The sequence below is a fragment of the Takifugu rubripes genome, chromosome 12, assembly GCF_901000725.2.
Source record: "Takifugu rubripes chromosome 12, fTakRub1.2, whole genome shotgun sequence".
Taxonomy (NCBI): Eukaryota; Metazoa; Chordata; class Actinopteri; order Tetraodontiformes; family Tetraodontidae; genus Takifugu; species Takifugu rubripes.
In genome coordinates this window covers 2360311-2380996 of record NC_042296.1, presented here as the reverse complement: position 1 = coordinate 2380996, position 20686 = coordinate 2360311, and the positions used below count along the sequence as shown (strand labels likewise).

General features: G+C 46.8%; 4 protein-coding genes and 2 non-coding genes across 9 annotated transcripts; all 6 read right to left on the bottom strand.

The window, feature by feature from the left end:
- Window positions 1-156: 156 nt before the first annotated feature.
- laptm4b (lysosomal protein transmembrane 4 beta) lies at window positions 157-7599 on the bottom strand. Of its 2 annotated transcripts, XM_029845477.1 has the most exons (8): window positions 7338-7599; window positions 6290-6407; window positions 5825-5898; window positions 5611-5733; window positions 5420-5518; window positions 4312-4407; window positions 4113-4143; window positions 157-2052 (listed from the first exon to the last, which is right to left on the bottom strand). In XM_029845477.1, the coding sequence occupies exons 1-8, from the start codon at window positions 7428-7430 to the stop codon at window positions 1901-1903; spliced, it is 786 nt and encodes a 261-aa protein (XP_029701337.1). In that variant the 5' UTR covers window positions 7431-7599; the 3' UTR covers window positions 157-1900. The 2 variants fall into 2 exon arrangements, with proteins under 2 accessions (XP_029701337.1, XP_003968956.1); XM_003968907.3 differs by lacking the exon at window positions 4113-4143 and having other exon boundaries at window positions 7338-7597.
- Window positions 2424-2495, bottom strand: trnam-cau (transfer RNA methionine (anticodon CAU)). Its single transcript has one exon. It is a non-coding gene; the product is annotated as a tRNA-Met (tRNA).
- On the bottom strand, window positions 2655-2726 carry trnam-cau (transfer RNA methionine (anticodon CAU)). Its single transcript has one exon. It is a non-coding gene; the product is annotated as a tRNA-Met (tRNA).
- Window positions 7600-9101: 1502 nt separating the features above from the next.
- Window positions 9102-13574, bottom strand: LOC101069295 (protein LYRIC-like). 3 transcript variants are annotated; one of them, XM_011608932.2, is made up of 12 exons: window positions 13186-13574; window positions 12688-12777; window positions 12487-12604; window positions 12238-12387; window positions 12094-12135; window positions 11876-12022; window positions 11235-11315; window positions 11093-11152; window positions 10877-11013; window positions 10664-10771; window positions 10501-10582; window positions 9102-10408 (listed from the first exon to the last, which is right to left on the bottom strand). In XM_011608932.2, exons 1-12 carry the CDS (start codon window positions 13534-13536, stop codon window positions 10341-10343), a joined length of 1434 nt encoding a protein of 477 aa, XP_011607234.2. In that variant the 5' UTR covers window positions 13537-13574; the 3' UTR covers window positions 9102-10340. The 3 variants fall into 3 exon arrangements, with proteins under 3 accessions (XP_011607234.2, XP_011607235.2, XP_011607236.2); XM_011608933.2 differs by having other exon boundaries at window positions 11235-11312; XM_011608934.2 differs by having other exon boundaries at window positions 12688-12774.
- A 65-nt stretch (window positions 13575-13639) lies between these two features.
- Window positions 13640-16811, bottom strand: rrm2b (ribonucleotide reductase M2 b). The gene is made up of 9 exons (XM_003968843.3): window positions 16608-16811; window positions 15671-15835; window positions 15484-15600; window positions 15271-15404; window positions 14954-15048; window positions 14740-14873; window positions 14414-14518; window positions 14231-14344; window positions 13640-14155 (listed from the first exon to the last, which is right to left on the bottom strand). The coding sequence occupies exons 1-9, from the start codon at window positions 16671-16673 to the stop codon at window positions 14003-14005; spliced, it is 1083 nt and encodes a 360-aa protein (XP_003968892.1). The 5' UTR covers window positions 16674-16811; the 3' UTR covers window positions 13640-14002.
- Window positions 16812-16891: 80 nt separating this feature from the next.
- Window positions 16892-20029, bottom strand: bloc1s4 (biogenesis of lysosomal organelles complex-1, subunit 4, cappuccino). The gene is made up of 5 exons (XM_003968905.3): window positions 19646-20029; window positions 18731-18802; window positions 18527-18628; window positions 18206-18340; window positions 16892-18048 (listed from the first exon to the last, which is right to left on the bottom strand). Exons 1-5 carry the CDS (start codon window positions 19958-19960, stop codon window positions 17950-17952), a joined length of 723 nt encoding a protein of 240 aa, XP_003968954.2. The 5' UTR covers window positions 19961-20029; the 3' UTR covers window positions 16892-17949.
- Window positions 20030-20686: the final 657 nt, after the last annotated feature.

Genomic DNA, 20686 nt, shown 5'->3' with positions numbered 1-20686 from the left:
CACACATCTGCAGGGCAGCTCCTAAAATGGCTACTTAAGCATCTTAGTAAGTCTTGAATGGAACCAAAATTCAAGCACATTAAATTTTTTTGTGACGAGTTGAGAACACATTTTTCTAAAATACAGGTGAAAAAAACCAAACCCAAAACAAGTGAACCGGGTTGATTGGACTTTTTATTTTTATCCAGTTGGAGACATGAACTTGTGCAGATCCAACAAGAGCACGACTCAGAACCAGTATGGGCCAGTTAATACACATCCAGCACCATCCTGATTTCTGCTGTACCATCGATTAAACCAACAGAATTCCAACTGCGTGATTCCTCGTGCTGGTTTTAAGCTGCGGATGTGTTGGATTTGCAGAAGTGGCGTTTCTACTTCACACGGGGATGAGGATGAGGAGGGGGGGGGGGGATTCAGTGTCTGGATGGACCGCTTCGCCGAACGTGCTCCCATTCGGGTCATCAGAACAGAGTCCAACAAGTCTGGGACGAGTCCAATTTACCTGAGATTGAGTTTTTCCTGTAAACTCCGCTCCAATCCTTCCGAACAGAGCGGAATTCCCAGTTCTGAGTTGGATGTGGGTTCGACTGTGCCGGGCCGTGGGTGCCGATGGAGATCTGATGGTGTTTCAGTCAGTCGTCAAGAGTCAACTCTGAGTAATTCCCCCAGTTATGATGTGTGTTAACGCACAGTTCCGAGTCCAACCAGAGGAATTCTGATTCAAATCAGACTTGGGAAGTGATTCACTATTGCATAGCCTGAATTACAGGGTTTTTTTAATAGAAAATACTAAACAGGAAGTCGTGGGAACAAATTCTGATTCTATTATAATCTCTTAATACTGATGGTTTGGGGTTGTTGCCTAAATGGTTCCAGGCAAAACACAAACATCTACTACATCCTCTCTAGCTTCTTGTTCAGTATATTACTATATTTTTTGCTACTATGTTAGGCTATCACCACTTATCATCTTAATCGTTCCAGCTACAGAAACTTCCCGACACAACATCACTGCATGTGCAAAAGAAAACGTAACTACATGCCGATGACCTAAGACTTACATCACATTGCTCAGGCACAAACGCAGCCTATCACACGACATCCTGTCCTCAGAAAAATGCCCTTGGCAAAAAAAAAGGACCTAATGATCCATTAAAAACAAAACCGAGACAACGCTCCTGTCAAAAACAAAGATGGTAGCATAAAAGAAAACCCGTGTCTGCCCACGTCACATTTACAATAATTCCCTTTTGTGTTTCTGAGTGGCGCCTGCGTTGACATTTGTGTCTGCGCTAGCTTTTCTTTGATCTCCTTCATCTTGGACCAGACTGGTAAAGAACGCGGGAGCAAACTCGGGATTGATATGAGCAAACAGGAAGTCGCATTGGCTGTAGGGACAGCTGTAGGGACTGGCCGCTACGCGGATACAAAGGACGATGGGCTGTTCCCAGAACAGTTTCTCACAGGACAAGCTACACCGCAACAGAACAGCCGTCATTCTCCCCCACTTTTATACAAAAAGTCTTACAAAAATACCTTAACGTTACATTCAAGGATGGAATTTGTCAACCTCTAAAAAAAAGTGCTCTTGTGTAGCTTCTCGCGCTCTCTTCAGATTGTTGGTGGCTAGACAAAGACCTGGGGTGGGGGAGGGGGGTGTCACAGTATCGGGAATTAACAGTTGCTGGCCGTATTGGTGCTTGTAGAAAAGTGCAAATGAAGTCAGGGGGGAGTGTTCGAGGTGTGCAAAAGTTTGGTCGATTCCAGGGAACAGCACCTGCTAAGAGGTAGGGTCGGCGTTCTGGGAGTGGGCGGAGCCTTGAAACCAACCTTGGACCATAATGGATACGAGGAGAAAGGTAGGTCTGTCAACACAACAAGAGGGGTCCAGCCACCGTTATGTTCCTGCCCCGGGAGGGAAAGGAGGGTGATGTGAGGGCTTGGTTGGGGTGAGGGGTCCTGAAGGGATGCCTCTCATGCCTCCATATACTGGGGAGGGGGCTCTTTCGGAGGTATGGCGATGGCTTCCTCGTACGGTGGCAGCAGAACCTGAGAAGGAGGAACATTAAGTGTATCAAGACCAGAAGTACAGGATCGTTCCATTTTACCCTGTTCTAGGTCGCAAAGCCACGATAATGGCAGCTGGGAGTTATTCCTCCACTGCAGCAGGCCACCAGGGGGCGCTCAAAGTGGTTCAGCCCCAGTTTAAGGTAGATCTCCTGTCGCCTGTGTTTATATACAGCCAAGGATACGAACCAATGATGGAAAGCTGCTCCGTTTGGCAAAGGAGCTTGTTGCAAATTTAGTAAAAACTTGGCAATAAAAAGTTTTAGCAGAGTTTAGTTCCAACAATTTGTTGATGTGAGAAAGAGAACAACCTTAAAAGATCAAGCCTGCAGGACGGCAGTTGTTAACACTGTTAGCAGAGGATGGTTTCGATCCATCGACCTCTGGGTTATGGGCCCAGCACGCTTCCGCTGCGCCACTCTGCTACATGCTCTGTGCCCATAAATGTTCAAAATCAGAGCCAAAAGAGACTAACGCAACAGTTAAAAGTAAATGTATAACTGTTGCTCCATTGAGATCTGATTTTGGCTTCATGCTGACAGAATCCTTTATTTGCCCCTCAGCAGGAAAACATAAAGCAGCATTAGCAGAGGATGGTTTCGATCCATCGACCTCTGGGTTATGGGCCCAGCACGCTTCCGCTGCGCCACTCTGCTGTCCAACAACAGCAGCGGGAGACATCAGAGGACTTTCTCTGCTAAAAGTGTTATAAAACCAGAGCTGCTAATTCAGTGGAAGCGGAGGGGGGGGCAGAGAGAACGCTCTGAGGGCATGTGATCGCCCAGCGAACACATCAGGGAGGATTTGAAATGAAGCGGACAAGCAATTATGTAACACGTCCATAAGAAGAAAGGCAGATGGACAGAGACGGGGGGGGGGGGGGGGGGGGGGGCTGGTGCATTTTAATAGCTTTTATATAAACACACAGCAGCTCTGCAGCTGGGTACTTGATGTTCGAGGCAATAAAGAGCTAGTCAGACACACGGCAAATATAGATGGCGGGCTCTTTCACGCAGAGAGGAGGAGCGCGCCGACTATCCCGCCGTTCACCCCTTTTAAAACATACGTGTGCTATATTACGTACATTATATCACATACGTATGTCTGATTCTAAGGGAACAAGGAGGTCTTGGGGCTTGATATTAATTTCCAAACCTATTTTCTAGATAATTATTCAGGCCAGAAAAGTGAGGAGAGATCAAGGTTTTATTGAGATCACTTCCTGTCAGAAATGAAGCTTACTCAGTCATTACGCCTTATTTGCGTAGGAATGAAGCAGCAGATAAGCATTGTGAAGTCAGAGCCTGCTGGATTAATGCACCAATTTCCTTTCCTGATTAAAAAAAAAAACCCCGTCGGAACGATGAACCCGGGTCACGGCGCCGACAAGGACGAAGGGACAGACGGATGACGACGTGACGCGTATGGAGCCGACGGTAGGTGTGAGGAAGATTAATGTCTTATATACCAGGATTACTGATGGACAAATGGAAAGCGTGACGACGTTAAAGCCTCTCAGAAACCCCCGCGAGCCACTGCTGACGGGGCGCGGAGCCAATCACGCGCGTGTCCTCTACTGCGCAGCTAAATGATGCGGCCGCGGGGAAATCTGGATCTCCCTCATCCGTGCCCACGCAGCTCTGCTTTACAGCACTACTCACAAGTCTACTCCTACAGCTCACCACAGGGTTACGTGTACAGTACAGCGGTTCATTAAAAAGGCACCACTTATGTTAGCGTGGTCGCTAACATGAGGGTGGGTGCTTGTGCACCATCGTTAGTTTGGCAGATATTAAAGGTTCAAAATGCTACACATCACATCTGTGTGTGAAGATGGAGGGAGGGTGTGTGACAGCACAAGATGTAGCACAACATCATTAACCCAAACCTCTAGGGAATAATTAGAACCCCCCCACACGTATCCACTCTTGACCTTTTCATATGTGATTATGGATATATTAGATTCGTGTATGTACGGGAATGTTTATGAATCTAAGGTCTAAACACGAGTCAGCTATATAAAATGATCCTATCGTCCTTACCTTGTCTAGTTAAAGGCATCAACTCATGCAACTGCAATAAAATAAAGAATAAGCAGTGGGGCTGCGCATAAAAAGGAATGAACCACATGCTCATGGTCACGTATGACCTCACACACACGCTGGCGAAGCGTGCACGTTATTCTGGGACTTTTCAAAATGGCCTTGAGATGAGGGGAGAGGCTGCAGGTGGAAGACTCACCGTGGTGTCGTTGGTGGTGACGTAAACCAGCACCTCCGTGGTGCCCCTGCCGCTCACGTATCTGTAGCAGTTCCACACGCAGCCGATCAGGTAGGCCTGTCCACAGGAGGAGCACAGGGGAGGGAGGGAGGAACGAAGGGGATTTTTATAGAAGGTTCCTCAGGGTGTCCCCAATCTGCTTGAGTCTGGTGGTGCTAAGATTGGCTGGCCTGCAGCAGAACACGGCTCCATTGTGTAGCGGAGCCTGCTGGGACTACTAAGTGGCGTTTATGTAACACGTTACAGAGACGCCAGTGAGGAAATGAAGCAGCTCCAAATGAGTGAGATGGAGCTGGAAGCGGCTTTTTTTTCAAGGTTCGCTTTAAAATTCACTGCTTTTTTTTTATTTATTTATTTTTTTAAATGCGTAGCTCATTCATCCACCTCCCAGCTCCCGTCTCCCCTCACGCATGCTGCTGACATCAACGCCAAGTGCAGTAAAGCGGAGGAAGCTGGCTCCTGCCGCCACATTAGCAGGTGCTGAGCACTGAACCTGACCTTGAGGGGTCAGGTCTGGCCCTTGTCCAGGCATCGGACTCAAATATCAGCGTAATGGAGGCCAACGCGGCAGCTGGAGGTCAGTCATGAAGGCTGCCTTCCTTTGGCGTCCTGCATCTGATCATCACCTCAGCGCGCTCCTTACTCGCAGATATTAAAATCAAAAGCACGCTCTGACATTTCGAAGCGAAGCCCAGCGGCGATGTCTTCCAGTGGCTGCTTCCTGTCACGAAAGCCCAGCTCTGCCAACAACGTTGCCACTCTGAGCTCAGAGGAGAAGCAGCGTGATGGGATCGCACAGTTGACTGCAACTTCCTGTCCCATCGTGCAGCGGAGCCGCAGAGCGCGGCTGCGCCCGCAGACTCGTCCGTGCTTTAAGGGGGAATGAACTTGACAGGAGTTGGTTCCTTGCTGCCTCTGACCCGCTGCTCTCTGACTGCCCGATAATCTCACGGAGAACACGGGTGATGTCAACGCCGGCGGAGTCATTACGCACGCCATATGCTCCACAACACACGGGGAGGTAATCACACTGATGAAACACGGGTTCGACGTGGACGCCGACGCTTACCTTGAAGGAGAGAATGCACCCGATGAAGATGAGGACGGCGAAAACCAGGCACATGTTGTTGGTGGACATGATGTCCTCTTTGTAAGGGAACGTTCCAGGCTGAGGCAAAGACACACAGAAATAATTGGTTGCTTCCCCCCCACAGTTTTAAGCAAATAAAGATTGTAAAACTGGTCGGAACCGGCTCTCACCAGCTGCTGGAGGTAGTCCTGCACCGTATTGGGGTAAACCACCACGCTAATGGCTACCAGCGTGTTGAGGACAAAGTCAAAGATCTGGTAGCAGAAGAATGGAATGATCCAGGCTGCATGTTGCTGCGAGCAAGAGAGCCAGAGAAGAGGTGAAGAACGGACAGAGGTCGACCATTTTGCCCAGCCAACTAAGCGCTTGTGTTGTTTACGTTACCTTGTATGCGCCGTATGTTGCCATGCCACATATAAGGATCATGAGGAGGGAGATGGCAGTGGCTATGCAGATGTCTGCAGAAGAAAAACGCCATCACAACAATGCGGAGGACAACGCAACAGCTACAGTAACAATGGCGTACAGGCGGGCTGCAGCCAGACAAGATGGCCGCCCTAATCTGACGGGGAATTAGAGCGGCGGTTTTTAATCAGAGCCGGCAGTGACAGAATCTGCAGCCATCTAGAGGCGACGATGACGATGATATCTGCCGGAGGGGTGAGCACCCAAAATACGCAGGCGACTCAGCTCCGTCTGTGCTGAGAGCAGCGTTCTGGGAAAAGATGAGGGAGCCGTGCACGAGGATGTTACGCGCACGCTGCCGACCTTCACCGAGCCCTGGCGATGCCTCAAAACTGATGATCCTAACATATCAGCGAGAGCGAACAGAACTGTTCAAGCACTCACTCGCGTCGTCCATGACGTCAACGTCGGTCCCCAGTTCAGAGCTGGTCAGGTGGTAGCGGTACTGGACCGGATCGTTCAGGGCTGACAACAAGATGAGTAGGACCACGGCATTGATGAGCTGCGGGAATAAAGAGTGGGAATAATGAGTGGGAATAAAGAGTGGGAATAAAGAGTGGGAATAATGAGTGGGAATAAAGAGTGGGAATAATGAGTGGGAATAATGAGTGGGAATAAAGAGTGGGAATAATGAGTGATTGTATGTTAAAAACCGTCTCCCCATATCCAACCTAGCCCGATTCTGATATCGTCACACCCTTAATTCTTAATGAAACAGTAAATATGTCTGCCAATATTAAATGAATATTTGAAATTATTTGATCCCTTTAATTAGTTGAATCTATTCCACTATATCACAATCGTTAGTCTAGTAATAACTCATTAACACTTTATTTCCATAAGCAACAATGTTCTTAGACTCTTTTGACGCCTTGATTTGGACTTAAAGAGGCAAAAGGGGGCAATTATACTAATTAGTGTCCAAAAAGGAAGATATTCAATATGAATGTGGGCACCCTGCTGTCAGGGGCTCTTTAGTGGGTTTGTGCCCTCAAACACTGAAGTCCAGCAGATTCCAGAAGGAGAAAGGTTCTAAACTCTCACTGTTAGCCAGGGATTTAGCAGGCTTAGGGAACTATATTTAAAACTTTGGGGTAAAAACAGAAACCAACTCGGAGCAGAACATTAGTGCCTTAATGACTGTAACAATAGTGCCGCCTTAAATGAGCCACTATTGCACAAATATGTCTGTTCTAACCTTAACATGACCTACTGCATTAGTTAAAATGTATGTTTAGAACAAAACAACCGATAATGGCCTTTTCTGTCGCATTTTTCTGCTAAAATTGACCTTAAACCGGGCAAATGAGAACAAATAAAAAGCAACTGTAGCAGCGTTAGCTAACGTCGCCACTCGGCGGTGCTTTTCGGCTACATTTTAATCACATTTAGCTATAATTGGGGCAGATTTAGAGTTAAAACTTGCTCTTACCATGTACCATATTCCCAGAATAATGGTGCCCGTCCGGACATGGCAGCACAGGCAGCAGCTCGTCGAGTACCACCGGTCCCACGGCGAAATCATCCTCGCTATGGTGTCAATTTGGACACTATTTCATGAATGCTGCCCAAACCGTACGGTTTAAAGACAAGTGTGCCCTCGAAATTAGGAGCAGGATGACCGGCTTCACTGGTGGAGGGACCGCGTCATCCAGGCTCTGATGACCGCCTGTTCATGAGACGAGAGGAGAGGGAGAGAGACCTATAAACATGGAGAGAGAGAGGGAGAGAGACCTATAAACATGGAGAGAGAGGGAGAGAGACCATAAACATGGAGAGAGAGGGAGAGAGACCTATAAACATGGAGAGAGAGAGGGAGAGAGACATAAACACGGAGAGAGAGGGAGCGAGCCCTACAAACACAGAGGGAGAGAGACCTATAAACAGAGAGAGAGAGAAAGAAAGGAAGAGAGACCCATAAACACAGAGATACATGGAGTTAATCTGCATAGTCACGTGACCAAGCAGGATTTTGACCAAGCTTCCACAGATGGATGGAATCATTGTGTGTCATCGTCCTCACACAGAATTAATACGGCAGTTTTAAAATAATGCCAGTAGAGCAGCATTTAGCATCTAAATTACAGCATTTTGTGTGGATTTGTTAGCATGAATGGTTCCTTGTAGCTGATTAGGATATTGTTCACATGCTAAGGTCAAACTCCTGGTAACCTTGGGTGTGCTGCTTTTACCTCTGAAGTGGGAATCTAGACAGATAATTTAGGTTTTAGATATGTCAGAACCCTCCAGGAGAGCTTTTGTTGTGCTGCTGGTGTTAGCATTGCTAGCTGGTACCAGAGCCAAAACATCACGGTTCATTTGTGTCCAAATTAACAAGAAAACACTGTTGGCAGAATTAATGTGAAGAGTCTGTTTATATGAGGGGGAGTTACCATTAATCCTCATTTCCTGTTAGAATGAACAACATAAACATGTTCTCCTTGTAGTTGTGAACATTATTGTCCTTAGTAATTGTAATATTGACCAATTAAACAAAGTGACTGTGGTTATTTATTGTTATATTGGTTATAGTGACTATAAGGCATCACTTAATATCATTTTCCCCCTCTGGACTTTAAAAATGCTGAATGTAGTCTGATAAATGGGTCATCTTTAAGCCCCGGCAGGTGGACCGTCTCTTTCTATTAAGTTTTAAATGATTGCGTTTTAAAAGACGTCGACAGTCATCAGGATCCCATTCATCCCTGGTTCATACAAATAATCTAGGAGGCAGAAAAATTAAAAAACACAAAACGTGATTTCCCTTTGAAGGTTGAATGGATGGAGAGATTGTGGGAGATTAAAAATGGGTAAATCCTAAATGAACTGGGAGATGAGGGATGGAGAGACTTAGGAGGAGAAGGAGGTCAGGCTGTGTGAGAGTGGCCCCGCCGCGGTCGGCTTCAGATGGGCCACTAATGCAATGCTATAATCACAGATCTGAGCTCAGTTGGACATGAAAGAGAAAGAAAGGAAATGCTCCGTCCGAATAATCTGTCCTCATTAGAGCGATCCTGCTATTTTACGTTTTATTTCCTCCGTTCTCGTTTCCAAGACGCCTAAAGTGCAAAAAAACACCACAAAACTAAAAGAAAGCTTTTAAAAAATACTCTCGCCGTCCTCATGATGGTTCAAGATGCAACCATTTAAGATAAAAGTAAATAAATACAAAATAGGTTAATAAAATAAACAGGTGTCGATTTGAAGCAATTAACATTTATTTCATATTTCATACATTAAAACATATTCAGCTCTCATTAATAAAAAAATCACATAAGTTTCATTCATATGTCTATAAATATTGTAGATTAAAGTTAATTATCGATAAAAACTGAATTTACTGATTTACCAAATCCAGACTATCAAAACATTTTTAGTATAAAGCACTAAGAATTACTAACATGTTTTTTTTTTTATTTAATGTAAAATTCATGCACAATATTATGTATTTAATGACATCAAAGCCTTCCCTGGATAGAAACTATAAAAAAAGATGCATTTTTGAAAATAAATACAGTTTAAGGCCATTAAATTGAATTTGTTTTAAGTGTAATTCTGGTTTGTTCTCACAGCTCCACACAGTCTGTTTTTACTCTTTCCCTTTGCGCATGCTAACGTCTGGCACAAAGCAAGGAAGATAAATGCTCCATATTCTGCAAAAACAAAACAGCATAAGAAGACCTAAAACACATTCACAGAGTTGGAAAAGCCCTTTACAGTTTCTAAATCATAAAAAATAAAACGAACTCATATCGTAGTGCAGAAGAAACAACTCAGTCTACTACTGAACTCCAGACACAGTGAGGACAACACTTCATAGTGCTACTGCTTCAACAACTCCTACCACTAGAATACTTCACGTTACAGCGCCCCCTGCTGGCTGACAACAATCATGCACGTAACAGCTGACGGCCGCAGGAAGGATCCTTCACAGCATTTACCCGTCAAATTCAACTATTATTACAGCCTGAATCACGTTTAAGTCGGACTATGAATATCTGGGGCATTAAAAGAGCCGATACGGAATATGATTTCATGGAACACTCGATTTCTCTGCTCCTATTTAGGCGTGACAGGTAAAATTAAAATGAAAACCAGAGCCTTCGTCTGAAAGGAGCCGAACCTTTCACCCTCACCCGTTGGGCTGGCTCAGACGAATAAAGAAGCGCTGCAAAATATAACAATATTACAAAAATACAGTGTGTACCTCCATGAGAATGTAGCGTTTGCAGTATTGCAAATAGTGCAAATTAGTGTAGAGCTTTGAGTCCATAGGACCACATTTTCACCTCTTTCCTCAGACCAACCTGTACGTTGTTTTTCTTATGGTAGCTGATGAAACCGTTGCTTTGACTCAGAAACAATCTCCAGTGTTTGGTGGTTATTGCATTTCCTGTGTCTGACAATCGTTTGCATGTGATCCTGGGTTCCGGCTTCAGATTTCCCTGCGGGCCTTTTTCTTCTGGGAGGGTTTGGGAGGCTGCGTGCTCTGCTGAGACCCCTCTGCAGGGAAACACCCCCCCCCCCACAAGAGTTGAAGGATGGAGAAAAATGCATGTTAAGCCCAGGTGAAAGCAGGAGCTGTTGACACCTACTCTGAGATGAGGAGATGCTGGGGTTCTGCTTCTTGGAGGCTGGTGCAGGAATGTCCGCAGGGGCTGCACTCAGCTTCGCCGTCTGCTTTCAAACAGCGACTTTAGTCACGAAACAGCGCGCTGATGCTAATAGTAGCAGGAATCTGACGTTATGCCATCGTACCTGAGCGTCAGAAGCGCCCTCTTCTTCTGTGTTTTTCTTCCTCCTCCTCCTCTTCTTGGCTCTGGCTGCTCCATCAGAGGGATCTTCCCTCTTCTCGGACTCTGTCGCCTGAAAATTCAAAACCACAAATCCTTTAGAACCAGCAGGAGCGTGTAAACCGCTGGTCCGGTGTCACTGGATGTGCACGGACAAAACTAACATAATACAGCATACCGGTTTTAGAGAAACCACGTGAGGAGCAGGTTCTTGCTTCACTGGAGGCGCCGCCATCACAGAGACCCCTTCGTAGTTTCCCCAGTGTTCTACTGGGGCATACCAGTCGGAGCTGGGGTCGGCTGGTGACGTCCTATCTAAAATAAACACACATCAGCAGGAGGGTAAGCGGGACGGGGCACGATCCTCCGCGGAACCGGTTGTCGGGACACTCACTGAAGCCAGACCATTCGTCATACTGGCTCCCCCGCCGCTCCGCGGGGTTGGACGGTGGCTCTGGAGGGAGACAGAAGGTGAAGGGTCAGGAAAAGTGCTCCAGAGAAGATGCTGGGTGATGTTGGGTGAAGCTGAGGTCAACCTGTGGCGTCACATCCCAGCGCAGAGAAGGCGGCCGGGCTGGTTCCGCTCTTCATCTGGCCCTCGCTGCTGCTCCAGGCTGCTGCCCAGAAGGCACAGGAAGCAGATTCAGGCCTTTGGTGGCATATCCAAGCTGACATTTCCTTAATCTAACCACCGTAAACCCCGCACCTGACTATAAGCCGCAGGTCGCCACTTTGAAACCTGAGATCTTTATGCTGCACAGAAAGCTTATTTTTAACTATTTAATTGCTAAACAGGGCAGTAACGCAGCTGTAAAATGACATTTCAGTAATAAAATAACGAGTCTACCAGCTGTTGATCACTAGCCTTTAACTTAAAAGCTGCATCGTCAGCATTTCTTCGCGTCCTACCCATGACGAGGCACTATTGAACTAACTTCTTCCTCGGCGCTTTCCCGTATCTCGTCCTGCCTTGCTCCTGTACTGCTCGAGCGCCCCCTGGTGGCCACCCGGCCCTAAATATCCATTCAAATTCAGAAAACTTTATTTATCCCGGTGATGGAGTCACAAAAATCCATAAACAAGCCGCATCGCTCCATTAACCACAGGGGTCAAATCGTGAGGGAAAGGTAGCGGCTAATAGTACGGAATTTACAGTGCTGTAGTGGGGCCCAGGCACCTTGTGTCTGGTGCTTCTGTGAGACACTGAACTGCGCTGCTGTGTGGACAGAGCTCCTCGCAGCCCCCATCTGCTCTGCCGTCTTCACAGAGGCGTCTGTCCTGCCGCCACTGTTGACTGATGGTTGTTCTTTTCTGCCGGGAGGAGCTGAGGGGAAGGAGAGAAAATCAAACCCACGTATGCAATCACAGCGAATAACAGCTGATCCCCGTGGTTACCGGCTCTCGTCGCTGTGCTGCCCTTTCCAGCGCCTCTCGAGTCTGAAATGAGGAGCGGAAAGTGTCACAACACAGTTTTGAATTGGAAAACAAACAGATTTCCCCCCATAAATCACGGTCAGTCGTTATTCCAGCATAGATTACCACCGTTTCCTCTGTTCTTCTTGGTAAGTGCTGTGACAACATGAGGTTTGGGGGCCGCGGTCCCTCCTGGGCTACCAGAGTCTTCCGGGCCCTTGTCCTTCCTGCGCTGCTGCTTCTTCTCTCTGTGACTAACTTTAGTTTCCCACGCACCTGGTTGTCCAAAATAATAATAAAAATCAGTTCTATATCCATACAATGGCATAGAATATGAAAACTGTAGAATCTGTACTGCTGTGGGTCGGGTCTTACCCTCATCTGGCTCTTTCAAGTCATTGGTGGACACATGCTGGACCGGTTTCACATCTGTCCTGGCTTTCTTCTTGTTCTTCTTTACCTGCACCGGATTCTGGACGATCTGCACCAGCGTCTGCCCCAAAATAAAGCTCATCAACTCGCAGAAAAACAAACAAGCTTCCAAATATAAGCTTTATTGTATATTATAAACCATACCTTGTCTTCTTTTGGCTTTAAAACGGTTCCAGGCGGATTCTCTCGCTGAGGAGCCACATTCCCTGGTTGCCCATTAGACTGATGAGTCTTCTGGGGGACAAAGAGAGACGTGGCTAATGATTGCATCGCTTCTGTGTGAGCTGGAGTGATTTTTCCCTGCAATATGCGCAGAAAGAGTCGATGTGGATCCGTTTGTAGACGGAACAGCTGACTGGATCCGAGTCAGCGGCGCACATGACGGGTTCGCATGTGTAAACAAAGCGGAGTGTGATGCTAACGCTAATGTTAGCTCACCAAGCGGCACTCAAAAGTGTTTCAGAGCGCTTAACTCGACTTGTTAACACACGCTGGAGGTATCGATTCAGCAGTACCTCGCAGATAACCTGAAAACAACACGTTTGCTTTTGCCTCGAACTGCTCCTGCAAGTAACAAAGAGCAGACGCGTTTGTTTTGGTTGCGCCACCCTGACGTCATCGCCCCCCCAAAGCTCTCCGCACCTTTTCAGGCGGCTTCTTTTTGTTCCTTTTCCTCTGTTCTTCTGCTCGGACCGGTTTCGCTAAACCCGCCTTGTCGGGCTCGCAGCTGCGGAGGTCAGCCCGGGACGCTGGCGTTTTCCGGAGCAGCGGAGCGCCGCGGACGGCGGCCCAAGACAGAGCGAGCAGCAGCAGCAGAACGACCGCGGTCGCTGACAGGACAATCCACGTCGGATACAGGTCGGGATCCAGACCCAGGTCCACCCCAAAGCGGGTCAGCATGTAGGCTTGTCCGCTAGACAGAACCTCCCTCAAGCGGCCGGAGAGCTGCTCCGCTTTCTCCAAGGTGAAGCCATGGAAATCCCCGGCCATCATTCCCAACTAGCACCGAGCGAGCTAGCCGCTAGCATTCACTGACATCTGCCAGGGAAGGAGTGGCTAAAGCTAACCTGGCACTGGCAACACTGCACAGACAACCTGGGTTTTACCCTTACTTTATTGGTTTGATCAGATCTGACGGTCACGGAAAACAGAATGCATTGTGTTGTTGAATAGGGTTAGCCCGTAGCATTCAATGACACCACCGGAGCTGAAGGAAACCGCATTTTATACAAGCTTTTAGTTTACTATTGACAAATGTAACAGTCGACTTGATCAGAAATGAAACATCTGTTGATGGAAGATGAATGATGCCCAGGAGACAGGTTATTTAACGGTTTAGAGTGTTGGTTGACTTGTAGGTTTGGCTGGTGTTGGGCACATCTGTTCAAAGATTTCGAATTAAATAACAATAAAAAATAAATTATATATGTATAAAAGACAACACAATCCTGTTTTGGTATCAGAAGTCTGCATCCAGGGTGAACTCGGAGTCCATGGGGCTTGACATGATCCCAAATCTTTGATACTCTGCGACTCGTTTTTCAAAGAAGTTGGTTTTCCCCTCCAGGGAAATGGACTCCATGAAGTCGAATGGGTTTTCTGCGTGGTACACCTGATGGAAGGACAAAAACTGTGAAAGGAGAGACAGAGAGCTTGTATCAAGTGCACCAGGGTGAAAGAGTCCGACCTTGGCCAGCCCGAGGTCGGCAAAAAGACGGTCGGCCACAAACTCGATATACTGCTTCATCAGGCAGCAGTTCATTCCAATCAGGTCCACAGGCAGGGCCTCCATCAGGAACTCCTGCCATCACAAACACGAACCGTTACATCACTGGCCGCCAGGGTTCAGGGAAAAGCCGCTCCGCCTGACCTGCTCGATGCTAACAGCTTTGGTGACGATGTCCTTCACTCTGTCCTCTGACGGCTTCTTCACCAGATAGCTGAACAGCAGGCAGGCAAATGTACAGTGCAGGCCCTTAACGCCACACAGGTGGTGAAAAGGAGCAGAGACAGATATCAACCAGCAACCTCCACTCAAGGCGCAGCAGCTAACATGCTCGCTAATATCTCTTAAACATATTTTGATGGTCCTGTGCTAAGCTAATCAGAGAGACTAGCTGACGTCTTTACATTCCAGATTCATTAAAACCAGTGTTGTTATTCTCCCAGTCATGGATGTGCTGGTCGCCATCCCACCTCATCTCTGCTGATGAGCTCATTAGAATAGGTGAGGCCCGGCATGAGTCCCCTTTTCTTCAGCCAGTAGATGGACGCGAACGAGCCAGAGAAGAAGATGCCCTCCACTGCTGCAAATGCCACCAGTCGTTCCCCTGAGGGGGGGAAAGGGGGCGAATCATCACAGAGAAACAGAAGAGTCCGTAATCACGACGTTCTGTCACATTTTAGTTACCAAAGGTCGACGTGCGGTCGTTGATCCAGTGGAGTGCCCAGTCGGCCTTCCTCTTCACACAAGGCATGGTGTGAATGGCGTTGAATAAGTAGTCCCTGAAACAGTTCACCGGTGCCGTTAGTTGGAGAATAGACCAAAGATTCTGCGGCTGTAACTGAAATTACCACAAAACCCCAGGATTCGGTTGACGAACAGGTGTAAGTTTAAGAGTTGGGGCTTAAGAAGATGAGATATGGAGGGGGAACCTGGCTCGTAGCCCAACTCAGCGCCGTCACCCGTAGCAACTGAACGTGACGTGAGGTTTCCCGCGCACGCACCTCTCCTTCAGGTCCCTGATGTAGGTGTTGATGAGCAGGCTGTACATCTCCGAGTGCACAGACTCCATGAGGACCTGGCAGCTGTAGAAGGAGCGCGCTTCAGGAACCTGCACCTCCTGGCAGAACCTCTGCACCTGTCGCAGAAAAGCGGAAGTGGCGTCTTTATCCGTTACAGTCGTTGACAGTCGTCCCAGATGTGGGAGACCCGCTTACCAGGTTTTCGTTGACAATGCCGTCGCTCGCAGCGAAGAAGGCCAGAACGTGCGAGACAAAGTGCTTCTCTTCGTGTTTTAAACTGTCCCAGTGTGCCAAGTCCTTGGACAAATCCACCTGTGGAATAAAACATATGAGCTGTAGTTGTTACTATTGAAATATTTAGCACATTTTCCACACAACTCACCTCTTCCACCGTCCAGAATGAGGCCTGGGCCTGCTTGTACATCTTCCAGATGTCGGGATACTGGATGGGGAAGATGACAAAGCGTCTGGGGTTCTCCTCGAGCAAAGGTTCACCCTGCGTCTCTGAACCGCTTTCCCAGCCTGGGGACGTGTCTTTCAGGCCATTCTGCAAAGAAAAGCAGTACAGAATTCAGGATAATGAACAGGGAAAATGATGACGACTCCACAGTAGAATCAGGCATGAAGTTTCAGGATGGAATCCCAAGCATTTTGTGTCACAAGAGGACACACTGAGCTAAATCTACCATAATGCCATATCTTTGGTAGTCAAAGTCCTCACAGAACAGAGGGATTTCATTCTCAGGGTTCATATGCTAACGTAACCGTGCAAAAAGAACAAGTTGGAACCTATTTGGCCCGTTTATTAGCGAATTGATTCCAAATCGTGTCAATAGATTTCCAGTTCGGTGGGTGACGCTGTTGCGAAACAGCAGGAAAACGAGCCCTTTCTGCGCATGCGCAGCGGCTTCATAACAGAGAGCCAGGTCCATTTACTGTAACTGGCTGATCCCAGGACTGTTTGAGTTCCATTAGGACGTTTCACCTCTAATCCAAGAGGCTTTATCAGTTATAACCGACTGTTCGGGAGTTCTAGCTCCCATTAAACTATTGCTAAGTCACCGCAGCTATTTCACTCCATTTGGTCGACGTTACTACGCTTTTGTGAACTCCGTCACCACCAACAAGCTAAATGCCATCTTACGCAAGCCAAGAGCCTCTTACAAAACGAATTCCATTCATTTAACAAACCATACTTTGGTCCATTTTAAGTGAATGAACGAATCAAACCATGCGTTGTTGCAGCGTCAAGGTTGGTCCGCAGACCACCGTGACCGAACGCTTAAATAACCCGGGTTAGAGAGAGAGGGGCCGCTTACCGATTCTCTCATTTGATCGGACTTCGGATCCTTATTCGGTCCATCCATTTTCCGAGAAGAGATCATTTCACAGCGGCTGTCATTGGGGTTTTCCTTCCTTTTGAACGTCCCGGACACGGTAAGAATGAGGGCGCAGTTAGCGTTAGCACTGCGCCCGTCGGCTCGAGGCGTTTATAGCGGGCTCCACAGCGCCCCCAGCGCCCACGGGAGGGACGACACGGCGCTGGCGGCTGCTTCGTCGTTTGGGGGTTAGAATGAGAGATGAGGAAGAGATGAAGGGGAAGTTGGTTGCAACTGTTTATTTGAAAGAAATACTGCAGTAAACGTGAGCGACCTGCCAAGTTTGGGAGCCCCTCCCCCCAGTGTTTTACTACAAAAGTTAATGTGCTTAAGCAAACAAATTTCATGCTACGCTGGCTGCTGCCGACTTAACTGGTTCATCTCCCCACACACAATCACCACCTTCAACATTTTACAATAACAATAATAATAATAATCTATTGCATTATTCTTGCAAGGCGTATAAAACCTTGTTTACTCTCCTTCTGGGTCACTACTTAGACAATCAGTGAATCATTGCTGCAATGACTCACCCATTCGACAGTGTGCTTTCAGAGAAAATGTGCCATTATCCAATCACCAGTGAGCCATACCTAAAAATGGCACGCTGTCCATACCTAAAAATAAATGATTTTTAAGTGCCTGGTCATTTCTTATCGTTTATCAAAGTCTGAAAGAGAAAAAGGGGAAAAACATTTGGAATTTGGGCATCTTAGGCATTCAGATTCAGTGAAATGCAATTTCTTCTTCAAAAGCTCATCTCAAAAAGCTCAGACAGGTGAAACTAATATTGCTCACAGTGCCACATTAGATATGCAGGTTATTTCAGCAGCATGCAGGTCTCTACAAACACCAAACACACACAAAAAAGTATTTTTGTCTATAAAAAGTCTAATCAATGCTGTAATCTGTTCTTCCCGTCCGTTTGCCTTTATGGTTCTGTACTCCATAACCTGTCACAAAGGACTCACATTATCTTCTTCACAAGTGGTGGAAATTAGACGGACAGAAATCAGGCAGATTTAGGCACTTAACTCCACTTAACCACTGCTACAGGTTGAACAGTGCTCGGTGCTGCCAGGAGAAACACTGGAAATGCTGCACATGTCAATGCGTAGACTTCCAGCGAGTTGTTCAGAGAGGCTATTATTGCTTCGTTGTGGCCACGGCGCCACAGTCCGCTGATGGAAGGCAGTAAATCAGTCTCTGCAGATGACTGGCGTCTGAGGTCAGGACCGAGTGATTCTTTCTTTTTTGTTTTTTTAAAAAATGCCCCTGTGTGTCATTGCTTTGGCTGCGACGTGAAGTAATCATCTGTCCGGAACACGCCTGGAATCTGGTGACGCTGATGCGGCGCTGGTCTTCTCGGGCTGGTTGGTTTCTGTGAGTGAACAGAAACAACGTCACCACCGGCAGCACAACCGCAAAGACCGCCGTGGCGAAGCTCGATCAGGAAGCAGAGTGACCTCGGCCACATGCAAACAGCTGGCATTTTACTCAGCGGACATGTGATGATTGGGAAGACAAGGAGCTCTCACATTTAAGAAACCCGGGACGCTCATTGTGCGAAGGATCTTCTTGAACGCGCTCGGTATCGTTCCCAGTTCTCCTTCTGCCTGCGCCAGATGTTCTTCCATCACATTAACGTTGGCTCCTACCATCTTTACAAAGGCCTGCAGCACAACAGAATATTCTGTATTAATAAAACAGCAGTAAAATGGTACAATAACAAAGTTAATCCTTTAAGTTTTAATCAGGGGTGCAACCATGAAGCCAGCAACAGGTAGCCCGACTTATTAAAAATCCTATAAAGACTCTTAACCTATAAAATGCTTCTATTCATGAACTCTTGCACTTACCTCCAACTTATCAATTCTTCTGTATATTTGTCTCATTTCGTCGGACTTCTGCTGGATTTGAGGTAGGTTGTCGTTCACTATCTGGGACGTGTCATTGCGGATCTGTTGGGTAAAAAAAAGCCGATATGAGGCACCTACCAAGAAATGAACCACGCACACATGGTGTGTAGTTGAGTATATTCTAATGATCATAAATGAAATTACCATATCTAACATTCCAACAAACTCATCGACTCTGGTCAGCATTTCCTCCAAACTCTTCTCCAAACACAGGATCTGGGAGAAATCAGTGAAATCATCATTTTAAAACAAGAAAGTAATAGTGTCAGATGAACAGAGCCTAAGAACAGCAAAGTGCTCAGCAGAAAACATCTGTTAGACAATAATTTGATGGGGTCTGCACTTTAATCACGTCACATTTGGGTTTTACTCTGGTCGGCTTTAGAGAAACAAAGTTAATGTTCAAATATTCCTGGAATCTATATGCAAACTATGCACATTGAATCTACTCTAACACTAATTACAGCTGTATTTTCCTTTAGAATGAAACAATTTAGTCCCGCTCGCCCAGACACAGTGCCTATTTTCTTTGCACAGAGCAAATGAAATACCTCAGCTTCCTTATTACAGTATTTAGCCAGCGAGGAAGTAGCAAAGAATCTGATCAGAACAAAATATGTTATGAGCATAACTCATAACATTTAGTCGGACACCAGCAATATTTATGGTGCCAACACTGCTATTATCCCCTCGCTTTGTGTAAGTACTCAACCACTCCAGTATTAGCCTGTCATGTGATTTCTGTTCAAGTGTGTGTTTTTTTTAAAGAGGAAAATTTAAGAGAACCTTCATGCCAAAGCATCTACATAGGATCTACATAGTTCCCTGCTGCACCATAGATGTTCTTGTTTAAATGCTGCATCCCCACCGTCCAGCAGCAGTATATGCTGCAGATTATGGGAAAATATTTATCAAATCTCGTCATTAGTGACATCTAACCTGCAACCTGCAACCCCCCCCCCCCCAACCCAAAACCCAATGAAGACTCCAACTCCATTAGCCTGAAGTTTAGCTTATGCGAAGGCGCGAGCGTGAGGACAAACCCTCCAGGACACGAACCTCTTCTCCGGCTGTTACTCGTATGTAGGAGGAGTATCCGAGCGCGGTGTGTCTCAGGATCTCTTCGTCCTGCTCAGTGAACCCGGGCTGGGCCGTCCCAGGCTCCTGACTCCCGTTGAGGCTCGGGCTCTGCGGGACGTTAGCGGCTGCCCCGAAGCTCGGGCTCTGCGACACGGTCCCGCTGCTGAGGATTTCGCTCACCATGGACAAACTGCTCGTGCTTTGGGAGACAACGCCGCTGTCCCTGCTTATCTCGGCGCTGGACTCCTCCAGCGGAGACAGAAGGCCCACCCTGTCCACTCGGTGCTGGTCCATTTCTGCCCCGTCTCGCTGCCCACTGCCGTGTTATTCCTGGTCAAGTGACGCAGTCACGTGTGCGAGGCCGCAGACGGTGGCTCGGGAGGGTCAAAAAAGGCAAACCGATAGGCAAACGGATAAATGAGGCAGCGACAACTCTGATAATGAACCGAGTAGAAGAATCAGAATCAGAATCAGAAGAAGGTTTATTGCCATTGTTCAGAGTTTGCAGTTTTTAAATATAAATGACGTCACAACAGTCCACACAAGATACACCCACGAACACATGCTGCCAATTTCACCCTTTGATGGTCTAATTAGTTAATGTTAATGTCCATAGACGCTCTTCTGCATATGTGGAACAAGTCAGTTCCTTCGCATATTTTCAGCATTAATTTTACATCATTGACATCATTTAGGTCGCAAATAAAAGATATGGCGATGAAAAAATTGGGTTGAAAAGGTTGTTTACTTATAAGCTTTATTGTAACAACTCCGCTGATGTCAGAAAAACACGTTTTGTGGTGGTCAGGAGGAAAAACCATTTAACCTCTAATGGTGCTCAAGTGCGAACTTTCCAAAACTGATGAGCGATGTGAGCTCACATAGTTCACGTCTCACACTTTATTTTGTGGCTTTGAATTCATCATTTAACTTTCCTTCGTTAACATTAACCATGTCAACAAAGTCAGACCTTACTATTTAAATGCATTTACAACACAGTCAATACAATAATTTAGATTC

What these genes read in the sequence shown, in the direction of transcription:
- bloc1s4 (XM_003968905.3), bottom strand. Translation starts at nt 19,960, where the DNA reads ATGGACCAGCACCGAGTGGACAGGGTGGGCCTTCTGTCTCCGCTGGAG. An exon ending in GAGTAACAGCCGGAGAAGAG is followed by an intron (nt 18,803 to 19,645) that starts GTTCGTGTCCTG and finishes GATTTCTCCCAG; the next exon opens with ATCCTGTGTTTGGAGAAGAG. An exon ending in GCGTCCCGGGTTTCTTAAAT is followed by an intron (nt 18,049 to 18,205) that starts GTGAGAGCTCCT and finishes GTTCACTCACAG; the next exon opens with AAACCAACCAGCCCGAGAAG.
- laptm4b (XM_029845477.1), bottom strand. Translation starts at nt 7,430, where the DNA reads ATGATTTCGCCGTGGGACCGGTGGTACTCGACGAGCTGCTGCCTGTGC. An exon ending in TGACGTCATGGACGACGCGA is followed by an intron (nt 5,899 to 6,289) that starts GTGAGTGCTTGA and finishes TTTCTTCTGCAG; the next exon opens with ACATCTGCATAGCCACTGCC. An exon ending in AGGACTACCTCCAGCAGCTG is followed by an intron (nt 5,519 to 5,610) that starts GTGAGAGCCGGT and finishes TCTTTGCCTCAG; the next exon opens with CCTGGAACGTTCCCTTACAA.
- rrm2b (XM_003968843.3), bottom strand. Translation starts at nt 16,673, where the DNA reads ATGATCTCTTCTCGGAAAATGGATGGACCGAATAAGGATCCGAAGTCC. An exon ending in CCGATCAAATGAGAGAATCG is followed by an intron (nt 15,836 to 16,607) that starts GTAAGCGGCCCC and finishes TTTTCTTTGCAG; the next exon opens with AATGGCCTGAAAGACACGTC. An exon ending in AGCTCATCAGCAGAGATGAG is followed by an intron (nt 14,519 to 14,739) that starts GTGGGATGGCGA and finishes TGTGGCGTTAAG; the next exon opens with GGCCTGCACTGTACATTTGC.
- LOC101069295 (XM_011608932.2), bottom strand. Translation starts at nt 13,536, where the DNA reads ATGATGGCCGGGGATTTCCATGGCTTCACCTTGGAGAAAGCGGAGCAG. An exon ending in CTTGAAAGAGCCAGATGAGG is followed by an intron (nt 12,388 to 12,486) that starts GTAAGACCCGAC and finishes TTGGACAACCAG; the next exon opens with GTGCGTGGGAAACTAAAGTT. An exon ending in GCTGGGATGTGACGCCACAG is followed by an intron (nt 11,153 to 11,234) that starts GTTGACCTCAGC and finishes GTCTCCCTCCAG; the next exon opens with AGCCACCGTCCAACCCCGCG.